This window comes from Camelus bactrianus, chromosome 22, assembly GCF_048773025.1.
Source record: "Camelus bactrianus isolate YW-2024 breed Bactrian camel chromosome 22, ASM4877302v1, whole genome shotgun sequence".
NCBI lineage: Eukaryota > Metazoa > Chordata > Mammalia > Artiodactyla > Camelidae > Camelus > Camelus bactrianus.
Window position 1 is genome coordinate 22,750,625 of NC_133560.1, and position 12,222 is coordinate 22,762,846.

A 12,222-nucleotide genomic window follows, 5' to 3' on the forward strand; every position below is an offset into this window, starting at 1 on the left:
CATGATGATCTGATACATGAATTTATAGAAAAACGATTAGGTAGATACACTTTTAACATGATCAAAGTAAACTTCTCCTAGACATAGGAAGTGGATTTGTTTTTGTCTCACAGATTCTGTGAATTTCTTACTTGGCTGCTAGGAGCTTCATATTATCTTTCATTTTAATGTGTGCTTGTAACCTGGTTCCTCTACACCTTTAACATTTTCTGGTGTATCAGCCAGCATAGGTTAGGTTACACTGCAGTAACAAATGACCCCTGAATCTCACAGGCTGATGACCACAGAAGTCTAGTCTTGGAGCCAGGCAGTGGAAGAGCTAGATTTTAAATAAATAATCACAAAGCTAAAGACGTAATTTTAAAGTATGACCGTGGTTTGAAGAAAAAGTCTTCAAAGAGCAGTAAACTTGGATCTTGTCTGGGGTGATGGACAGGGAGAATTTTCTGGAAAAAAAAGATATTTGAGGTGTAATATGAATGACAAAGAGGTGGTTGGGAGAAATGATCTGGACAAAGGGACCTGAGGGGAGAAAGAGCCTATCTGGGGGAATAGAAGACCAAAGTCCCTGGGGGCAGAAACAGGAAGGGAGTAGAGATGAGAACATCAGAACTAGAAGTTGAATCAAGACTTTTTACTTATCCAAGGAGCAGTAGAAGACCACTGAAAGATTTTAAGAAGATGCACAGCAAGCCAGATTTTTATTTCAAAAGATTGTTCTGACTGCTGGTGGAGAATGGCTTGTAGAACAGGTGGTGGACAGAGGAGAGGTGGATTCACTGTGAAGGTCACACAGCATGAACTGCAGGACCCTCACTTTATAGGCCCCTCCAAGGCCCTGGGAGAGGCCTGACAATGGGCTCACATGGCTGCACTAATGCTGTGTTAGTACTTTTGTATTTTTCTTAAGGAAATACACCTCCAGCACCAATTGCGTGTGTCCCACAAAACCCAGATCTTCCTCTGACACTCAATAATAAACTTTCAAATCTCTACTAAACAATTGCAAGGGTGGGGCAAACTGTGAATCAGAGGCCTTGGAGAATTAAGCCATGGATTTCATCACCGTGCTGCCTGCTGTTTCAGGCATGGTTCTTGGTGGTGAGCAACTCTGGCTGATTTCAGCAAAATGGGAATTTTTTGGAAGGATATTAGGGCAGGGGTTAGCACACTTTTTCTGTAAAGGGCCAGATAGTAAGTATTTTCAGCTTTGCCAGCCGTGGGTTGTCTGTTGTAACTACTCAAGTCTGCCATTGTAGAGTGAAAGTAGCCATTGATAGTATGTATATGAATGAGTATGACTGTGTGCTAATAAAGCTTTATTTATAAAAACAACATGCAAGCTAGATTTGATGAGCAGCCCATCATTTGCTGACACCTGTATTCAGCCGGTTGGACCACAGCTGGACCACTGTTTGGATCATGGGTGTCAATCATTGGACCCCTGTTTGGACCACAGTTTGCCCATGGGTGGGTGTACAGGAGTCAGTACATCCTGTACGTCACCCTGGATCTACTTAGCTGTGTGTACTCACCCTTGTCTTAGGGTGAGTACTTTCTTTACCATCCTTACTCCCACTGACTGCTGCCATGGCTTTTACAGAGGAGCTCTGGGTCTATTACTTAAACACCTGGTGACCATACACAAATCACTTTCTAATGAAGGGGTTCAGCTGGATTTGGAATGATATGCCTATGCTTCCTGGGGTGCTGGGAAGAGAAGGACTAAGGCTATACTCTAGTTTGGTAGGAAAGAAGCCATGATTGATTAGTCATGTCTGCCATGGGCGCCTAGATAGAGAGAGGTGGCATGCTTGCTAAATACTTGTGATCCTGTAACAGATTGATCTCCAAGGTCTCTTCGAGTTCTGAAATCTACACTTCTGTGTCTAGATTCTTCCTTGGGGACATTCTAGAGATGGACCAGTCAGGTAAAATATAGCCATAGCCACTTGGTGGAAGTGTGGCCTCTAACTTTACAAATTCCCAACACATCTGCTTTTATGAAAAGGAAGAGTCTCCGGATTCTCTGTTCATGATAAACATACCTGGGAGGCAGCTGACCATCAGGAAAAAGAAACTAAATTCATAATGCCTTTCACACCAGCCTCACTATTTAAGCACAGAGCAAAGATTCCAACACATTCTTTTAAAGTTGGACAACTGTTTATTGAACACCCATTAGGTTGATCAAAGACTTGTTCCCTGCCCTGGATAAATTATAATTTCAGTGTCTCATCTTAGGCGAGAGAGCAGAATCAACCAGAAAGAATATTAGGAATGGTTTTCTGGAATAAGTAGGGGTTGGAGGTAGTGGGAAGAGGGTAAAGGGAGAGAGTACACTCAAGCTTGGGGCTTAGAGGCAGAGATGAGTAAGAAGACAATAGTCTTGTTGGAAGAGTGAATTCAGAGTGGGGAAGGTGGGAAATGAGACTGACTGCTGGTAGAGGGTAGAATTGTAAAGTTATGAGAAATCAGGATGTGGAGTTTGGTCTTGATCTCTAAATAGTGAGGCACCACTGTGTCTTCTTGAGTGTTCTAGGGTGATCAAGAATTGTAGATGGTGTGGAGGGCAGAGGAGGGGTGAGATGGGTGGGCACAGAGGCAAGGAAGGAAATTGGTGCAAAGATGCAGGCAAGCAAGGAGGGGACAAGAGGATGACTTGTAAGGGAAGACAGGAAAGAGAACCGTTTCAAAGCCAGTCAGGCTAGTGGCATATGAAGGATGCAGGAAGAGGGGAGTCCTAGCTAACCACAGAGGTTTGAGGTCCAGGGAACACTTGGAGGATGGACTAGGAACTAAAGACTCATCTTTAAGCCATGAGTTTTCAATGATGGTGGCCATGACCACAGGTTGTTTCACTGGGAAAAGTCAGGGCTGGAGATAGGTAGACATGCATTATAGACTTGGAAGACAGTGCCTCTAATCCAGCTAATAGCCCAATACCAGAATTCCATCGAAGTAACCTGGCCTTGACTGCTGGTTTGTTGAGGATTTTTAGACATCTTCCGGGAGCTCCTACCTCCAAGGTCAGAAGAACTTTTACTAGGCAGCTCCTCTAGTTAGAAAAGTTTTCTGATGGACCAAGACTTAGTAGGCAGTGGAAAGGGGGCTGGGCTGGAAGCCAGATCTTGGCCCTGCCACTCACTTACTGTGTGGTGTTTGACAAGCCATTTAACCTCTCTGGACCTCGGTCACGTTGTCGGAAAAATAACCAGGGTGACACTAGGGGATTTGCCATAACTCCAACATGCTCTGATTCAGAGTGGTTGAAAGTTGAAACTGTGAGGATGGGTGAATGGATGGATTGTCCTGGAAAGATGGCAGAGCCCAGAGCCTTGCAGTGGGTGGAGGTGGCATTAGTTAGGAGGGAGAGATCCAGAAAAGGAAGAAGCAGCTCCATTAGCCAGAGAGAGTCCATGAGGAGAATGGTGTCAAGGCACCGGCTTGCTAGCCAAGAAAGAGGGGTCTTGGAGAGAGAACAATTCTTGCCTTGCTGAATTTCCAGAGGTTGGGAGAGAATCTCTGGGAGATGGGAATGGATGTGGTTCTCAGGAGGAGGTTATAACTCTTAGTGAAATTCCAGAGCCAGTGAAGGTTTGATTGGAGTGGGAGGTGCTGAGTGGGTACTGGTTTAACGGTGGAAAATCTTGAGCTTTATCCAGTTACATTTGTATAGGTATGATTCATGGCAGAAAGAAGAGGGTTTCAGCTGAGCATGAAACCAGAGAGTGGGATAAATGAATGCCCTCTTAGGTTGCATTTATAGAGGTAGAGAGTCCAGCCTGAGGGAGGTGATGTTAATGTTACTGCCATACCTTGTGCTTGGTTTTAGTTGGCTCACCCTAGGAAGGACAGGGATAGATTGAAGGAGAACCTGCATGAAAGGTGTGATGAAAGAGAGGCTGGGTGCCATTTAGCTTTGGGAGAAGTAGTGAGAGCTGCCTCTGAGTATCTGTGGGGCAGAGAGAGCACCTGAAACAGCCCCTCCGTGCCCTTTCCACTTCTACTGCAGATACAGCCGTTTCCGAAGAGTGCTTTGGATTTCGGGGTTCACTTTCCTTGCTTCCCCTTCTTGAACCAGCTCCTCTTTTGCCATGCGCCGGGTCACCTGCAAGAACAGATGTGGTCAGCTTGGGGCTGGGCCTCTGGCGGAGTTGTGTAATGGGCTTATTGGGAGAAGATTAGAGAACAGGGCTGGTGGATCTCTGTGTCCTAAAGCGGGAGACCTTTACTGTGTCATCCTACACCATAATCTCTATGGAATTATTGGTCGGACATTCTTGTTATATATATATTTTCTTAACCCCCCATAATAATGCATAGCCATCAAATTGTCCAAACGTTGCCTAAACATTGGTTAACCCTGAAGGGTTTGTTTACAGAAGTTTATCTGTATTTCACCTAAATTATCTCACATACCATGGGCTTTGGAATTTCCTGCATTAGGGAAGGTCATTGTTGGGAGATGGGCATGCTAGTTTCTGTGCTGGGACCCAGGTTATCTTTGGAGCTGGGGGCAGGGGAGGGGGAAAATGCAGAAAGGTTTGGAAGAGGCTCAGCTCACTCTGCTTGCCCCCTGCAGGCTGGGTGGGGGGTTCCAAGTACATTGTCCCAACTCACTTCTGTCAGAAGCTCCAGGATGGGTCCTCTCCTATTCGTGAACACATCAACCAGGGTCTGGATGAAGTAGGAGCCCTTCTTGTCATCTCTGTAGGCAATGTACCCTGGGAATTCCAAAGAAGAAGGCTCAGGGGAGCTCCAATGGGGATGGGAGGGGATGTGTGTGTGTGTGTGTGTGGTACAAGAGGCCTTGGACAAGGGTGGGTCTTGGAGGAGTGTCTCAGGGGTCAGGAGTAGTGGGCAAGGTGGAGGAGCAGGTCACTCTAGGTCAGCTGGAAGCTCATACCCTCCACAGTGGAGTAGACATGGAGGGTGTCTGTGTACGTTGGGATGGTTTCGGGACTGTATTTCACGACCATCACAGAATTGTCTGCACCTACTGTTTCGCCAGGGTCCCTTTGTTCTGAAACATCAAGAAGAGGAAAAGGCAAAATCAGAGAGAAAGATGGAGAAAGGAGAAGGCCGTAAGACTAATGGGCAACCCAAGGCTTAGCTGGGGCTCCAGATCTGGGACAGCGTTCTGTGTTCTCGGTTCTGTCCCCACCTCCTCGACAGGCCTGCACGATGTACACCTTAGGCTTGGCTCTCAGGGCTCGACAATTCTTGTTGTTCAGAACCTGGAAGAGGTCTTCCAGATCGACCATCTCCTCATCCTCCCCTTTGAGGCGACCTTCTAACCCGTGTGCCATGAGCACCACAAAAGCACAGCTGACAAAGTCTTCCCGGGCATCTATGGCTTCCTGGAATTTTTCCAACTCTTCCTTGAATTGCTGGAGTGAGAGGAATGGCCAGATTCAGATGTGGCCCCAGAGCCCACCTTCCTTCCAGGCCAGTCCCCTCCCCTGCTGGCCCGGGGCTGGCAACACAGTACCTGGGCGGTGGGGTCTCTCTTTATGGTGCTCTCAAATCCCAGCTTCTGGAACATGAGTTCCAGGGCATCCAGGTCTGCCTCTGAGCCTTCCCGGGCTTTGGTGACACACAGTGTCAGGGCTAGTCGAGAACCTGACATGTCGTATGCTTCCTGGGCCAAGAGAAGACAAACATCATCAAAGGAGGCGGGAGGTCAAGGAGAAGCAAGAGCTGAGTTTCACAGAGGCTTGGAGTTAGGGTTGCTGGGTAAAACACAGGATGCCCAGGCACACTCAAGTTTCAGATTAAAAAAAAAAAAACAAAAAACGAAGTTTTAAAGAATAAGTATGTCCCAAATATTGCATGGGCATACTTACACTAAAAAATTATTTGCTGGTGATGTGAAATTCAAATTTGACAGGGCATCCTTTATTTTTATTTGCCAAACCTGGCAAGTCAATCTGGAGTCCAGCTCTGTTTTAGCCCTGAGTGAACTTGGGTGAGTCACTGCTCCTATTCGAGCTTCAGTTTCCAAATATAGACAATGAATGTGTGTGTGCGTGGTGGGGAGGTGGAGGATTTTGAAGGTCCCTTTCAGTTATCATGTTTGGTGGCTTTGTCTCCCTCTCCATCATTTTCTGAGCATTACTTTCTTTCTTACAGAAGTCTCAGAATTTCTGAAGCTAGGACTGAGATTCTATGTTGCCCCATCCGTGGAAGAAGGATATTGGGATCAAAATGTCTTTTTAGAAGAGAAGCAGGATACTGAGTACCATAACGATAAGAATCTTATCATTGAGACAAATGTAGCAGGGGTCCCTCCCCTCTTCCCCTGACTGCCACAACTTGGGTTCCACCTCTGAGTCTTTTTTTTTTTTCCATCTGAATGATCACTGAGCACCTTATAGCTCTGAATCCAGGTCATGATTTTTCACCCACTCCACTTTTCTGAGACATTAAGCTCCTCACCTCCCGTCTTCTTAGATGCTCCCACCCTTCTCCCCACACACTGCACCCAGCTTACCTCCTTCAAAGGCTGAGGATTACTCATGTCTTCTGATTCTGAATATGGCTTTCAGCACCCTTGGCTGATCCTGGGGAGGGTGAGGGTCAAAAGAAGATAGGTTGAAGACAGAGGGGCTCTGGAGATGGACTAGATTGCCTATTTGGACTGAAAAAGGCTCCAGTGGCGGGGACTTGGTTCATGGTCAGCCCTGAGCAAGAGATAACCATGAAGTGTATCCTCTCTAGTATGATACACTGGTGATGTGCACCCCTATGTTTACTGCAACATCATTCACAATAGCCAAGATGTGGAAGCAACTTAAGTGCCCATCAATAGATGAATGGATAAAGAATACACACACACACACACACACACACACACGTATACACACACAATGTAATATTACTCAGCAATAAAAAGAATGAAATCTTGCTATTTGCAACAACATGGATGGACCTACAGGGCATTATGCTAAATGAAATAAATCAGACAGAGAAAGACAAATACTGTATGATTTCACTTATATGTAGAATCTAAAAAAACCCAACAAAACAGAAACAGAGTTATAGATATGGACAACAAACAGGTGGTTGCCAGAGGGGAGGAGAGGTGAGAGGGGTGAGAGAAATAGGTGAGGGAGATCAACAGGTACAAACTTCCAGTTACAAAATAAATGAGTCATGGGTATGAAAAGTACAGTGTGCATGTATCTTTTTGAATTAAGGTTCATAGTAACACTATTTACAAAAGCCAAGACATGGAAACAACCTAAATGTCCATTGACAGATGACTGGATAAAGAAGCTGTGGTATATATTTACACAATGGAATACTACTCAGCCTTAAAAAAGAATAAAATAATGCCATTTGCAGCAACATGGATGGCTCTGGAGAATGTCATTCTAAGTGAAGTAAGTCAGAAAGAGAAAGAAAAATACCATATGGTATCACTTGTATGTAGAATCTAAAAAAAAAAAAAAAGACAAATGAACTTATTTACAAAACAAAAACAGACCCACAGACGTAAAAAACAAACTTATGGTTACCAAGAGGGGAAGGGAGTGGGAAGAGATAAATTGAGAATTAGAGATTTGCAGATACTAACTACTATATATAAAATAGATAAACAACAAGTTTATACTGTGTAGCACAAGGAACTATATTCAATATCTTGTAGTAACTTATGGTGAAAAAGAATATGAAAATGAATATCTGTATGTTCTTATATGACTAAAGAATTGTGCTGTACACCAGAAGTTGACACAACATTGTAAACTGACTATACTGAAATTTTCTTTAATACGAGATGATGGATGCACACTAAACTCATTATGATAATCACTTCATGATGAATGTAAATCAGATCGTTGTGTTGTACACCTTAAACTTACATCGTGCTATATCTCCATTATATCTCAATAAAACTGGAAAAAATAATATGAGAATGTCATCAAAGTGGGGAACACTACTTTGCTCCAGTAGGTCTCCAATCTGAACAGATCAATCCATCTCCCTCTCTCTACCTTGAGCATGAATATCTAAGTTCTTCATTCTCATCTCTGAGTCTTGTTCTACTCTCCGGCTGGACAGACTGACTTTTGCCATATTCTTGGCATTTTTTCATCTCTTGACCTTTTCTTACATTTTCTTCTCAGCCTAGAGTGCTTCTTTACTAGTCAAGACCCTTCTCTGCCAATTTAGGGGGGATCAGGTCTGTTATGCCTTCCCCTACATCCATTTATCCATCCATCCATCCAACCATCCATCCACTCAGCCATTCATTCATCCATCCATCCATTCATCCATCGATCCATCCATCCATCCATCTATCCACTCAGCCATCCATCCATTGATCTATCGATCCATCCTTCCATCTACTTATCCATCCAATCATCCATATATCTATCTACCCAGCAAATATTTTCTGGGTGTCTATTATGTACTAGGCACTTGGAGAACACTACCTGAAAGACAGACATGATCCCCGCCCTCATGTAGCTCTAGTCTAGGACAGAATGAACATTAAATCTCTCTCTTTCCTCCCTGGTTACACACACACACACACACACACACACACACACACACACACACACACACAGTGTGGAACCAGTGCTATGAAGAAGGAGGAGCCAAATACTTCGAGAAAGTGGAATGAACATGGAGTCTGGAGCCAATTCAGAATCAACTCCTACCTTGGCCCCTTCCCAGCTGTGTGACCCTGAGCATCTCACTCTTCTTTCTGAGACTCACTCTTCCCATTTGAAAAGGACCTAGAAAGAGCACTAGATGCTTTACAGCAATGGCACAGCAAGGTAGGTTTTACGACCCCTGTTAACCCACTGGAACCCGCCTCTCCCTTGTCTGGGCTCCCACAGCGCTGCCTGTTTATACTTGTGCTATAGCAGTGCTTTTGATTTTTATTTTAGTGGCTGAATGGACAGCTCCATTTTTAGGGTTGAAAGCCTGACTTCTTTATCTCTGTCTCCATCAGGGTCACCAGTGTGGGAATGGACGCAGACCTGGTGTCAAGGAGAATTTATGAGTAAACAAACAAGCAAACAAAACCACAAATGAATGAATGAAAGAAAGGATGATGTGGATGGATAGATGTGGAAATTTCTTCAATTTGGCCCAAACTGGCCAGAGCATCCATTCATGCAGGGAGAAGGGGGGAGGGGAGAGAGAAGGAGCGAGACAGAGTTAGAGAAGACCTAATATTTTCCAAATCACTTACTGAATCTAGAAGTAGTTGCTCCTTAAAGCCAGGCTGTCCCACCACTCTCCTAGCTGCCCACAGAGCTGGGCACCGAGGAGGGGTCAGGCCCACGTGCTGACCTTCGAGTGGGACCTTCCCGGTTTTCTGCTGACAAGCATATGAACTGGGAAGCACAGCTGTCTGGGCCTTTATTGCCAGTAAGTTTTCTGTTGCTCAAGAAACCTTATGACAGGAGGGACACACCCTTGGCACAGCCTGTGTGAGGAAATAGAAACAAATGCCCATGGAATTGATGGTGAAGCTCAGCCGACACCCTTGGGCTAAGGAGGCTGAATCGGAGCATCAGATTAGTCAGGGCTTTTATGCCAGCCCAACCACAAAGCGCCCCCCAGGTCCAGCTTACTTGTCTCATCGATCCAACATTTCCATCATTACACTTGCTTCCATCCCTTCCACATTCAACTGTGGATAATGCCAACTTCCTTTGTTTATCATCTCACCGAGTCCTCAATTGCCCTAAGAGATCAGCATTGTTGCTCCCATTTTACAGACGAAGAAACTGAGACTCACAAAGGCGAAAGGACTGCCTAAGGTCACCCAACCAGTAGTTAGTCTAGTTGATATTCAAATCTAGGAGGGTCCAGCCTCAGAGGGTCTGGTCCAGCTGCCTCAACTGATGCTTCACAGCTGATTCAATCTCTCTTCTCTTCCTTATGACCTTCCTCTTCTATTCTTTTTTAATTTTAATTTTATTTTACTTTTAAATTCAATTTACTTTCATTTTATTAAAAATTAAAAAATTCAATTTTAAAGGTAACACTCCATTTAGAGTTATAACAAAATATTGGCTGTATTCCCCGTGTTGTACAAAACCTCCCTGAGCCTATCTTACACCCAATAGTTTGTACCTCTCACTCCCCGACCCTTATAGTTCTCATTTCCCCTTCCCTCTCCCCACTGATAACCACTAGTTTATTCTTTATATCTGTGAGTCTGCTTCTTTTTTGTTTGATGTATTTTTTAGATTCCACATGTAAGTGACAACATATGGTATTCGTCTTTCTCTGTTCAACTTATTTCACTTAGCAAAATTCCCTTATTTTATGTTAACAGATTTAATGAGATATAATTCACATACCATACAATTCACCCATTTAAAGTGTACAATTAATGGTTTTACTGTAGTCACAGAGTTGTGCAACCATCACCACAGTCGATTTTAGGACATTTTTATCACTTCAAAAAGAAACATTTATGGAAAACAGTATGGAGACCCCTCAAAAGACTAAAAATAGACTTACCCTATAATCCAACAATCCCACTCCTGGGACATATTTCCAGAGGGAATTTTAATTCAAAAAGATACATGCACCTCAATGTTCATAGCAGCACTATTTACAATAGTCAAGACAAGGAAACAACCTAAATGTCCATTGACAGACGACTGGATAAAGAAGTTGTGGTATATTTATACAATGGAATACTACTCAGCTATAAAAAGAATAAAATGATGCCATTTGCAGCAACATGGATGGACCTGGAGATCATCATAGTAAGTGAAGAAAGCCAAGAAGAGAAAGAAAAATACTGTATGATATCACTTACATGTGGAATCTTAAAAAAAGCCAAATGAACTTATTTACAAAACAGAAACAGACTCACAGACATGGAAAACAAACTTATGGTTGCTAGGGAGGGGAAAAGTGTGGGAAGGGATAAATTGGGAGTTCGAGATTTGAAGATATTAACTACTACATATAAACTATATAAACAATAAGTTTATATTGTATAGCACAGGGAACTATATTCAATACCTTGTTGTAACCTATAATGAAAAAATATGAAAAAAAATAGTGGTGATGTTTGCACAACAATGTGAATGTACTTAATGCCACTGAACTGGATACTTAAAAATGGTTAAAATGATAAATTTTATGTTATGTATATTTTACCACAATAACAAAAATTAAAAAGCAGGAACATTCTCATTCCCCTAATTCATCCTTTTGTTTACAGGTAACCAGGCACCAGACTGGGCGGTTTTTCTCCAAATCTCCATTTCTGCATTGGCTTACACATTTGTAGCTATTACACATGTTGGCTCACTCTACCAAATTGTCCTGTTACCTGCTTTGTTCACTTAATTATGTCTGAGTCATCTTTCCATGGGAGTCCTTATGAAAAACTCATTTTTAGTTTTCGTAAAAAATTTTTAATTGAAGAATAACTTCCATTTATTGTGCTGCAGTAAAAAGAGCAGAAATCGTAAGTGTGGAGCTCAATGAATTTTCATTCACTGAACATATCCACGCAACCAGGACCTGATCAAGAAAAAGAATGTGATCTGATTCCTGTCCCTACCCCCCCACTCCTGCTTTGCTGAACAACTTCTTTGATACAGAACACTATAGATGAACTTTACCTGTTTTTGGTACTTTATGTGAATGAAATCACACAGTATATTCTTTTCGTGTCTGACTACATTCACTCAACATTAATTGTGTGAGATTCAGCCGTTTTTTTGCATGTGTCTGTAGATCTTCAATCTTATTGCTTTATTTCTCCATCTTTTTTTCATTACTGCCTCTGCCAGAAGCCATTTTAGACACTTTTCTTAATTGCCACTCCATGAAATCTAATATCACATATATACTCTATGTATCTACCTACCTACCTACCATCTATCTATATATCTATCTCTATTTATATCTGTATGTTGTATGTATATCTGTATATTTTTTACTCCCCCAGACCAGTTTTTGCCCTTGTGGAGGTAAAATACTGCTCTTGCCGAGGACGTGTGCTTTGTAGTGTTCCATTGTGTGAATCTGTCAAAACTCATTTTTCCAAACATGATGTCACTTTGTCCTGTGACGATGTTAAAAAGCACACATTGTTTACTGGAAGAGAAACAAAAACCAGAGAATGACTTAATCAGACTGGACCCAAGATCTGATCCTCATCCCATGCCAGACATTTTAGCTAAGCTATGCATCTTCTTCCTTCTTGAAATCTTGTTTTTTCCTAGA

At 42.9% G+C, this 12,222-nt stretch overlaps 1 protein-coding gene across 1 annotated transcript; it reads right to left on the reverse strand.

The window, feature by feature from the left end:
- Positions 1–1,175: 1,175 nt before the first annotated feature.
- Positions 1,176–10,882, reverse strand: CASP14 (caspase 14). The gene is made up of 7 exons (XM_010962129.3): positions 9,212–10,882; positions 6,497–6,566; positions 5,495–5,644; positions 5,168–5,393; positions 4,910–5,026; positions 4,624–4,727; positions 1,176–4,111 (listed from the first exon to the last, which is right to left on the reverse strand). The coding sequence occupies exons 2-7, from the start codon at positions 6,521–6,523 to the stop codon at positions 4,007–4,009; spliced, it is 729 nt and encodes a 242-aa protein (XP_010960431.1). The 5' UTR covers positions 6,524–6,566; positions 9,212–10,882; the 3' UTR covers positions 1,176–4,006.
- Positions 10,883–12,222: the final 1,340 nt, after the last annotated feature.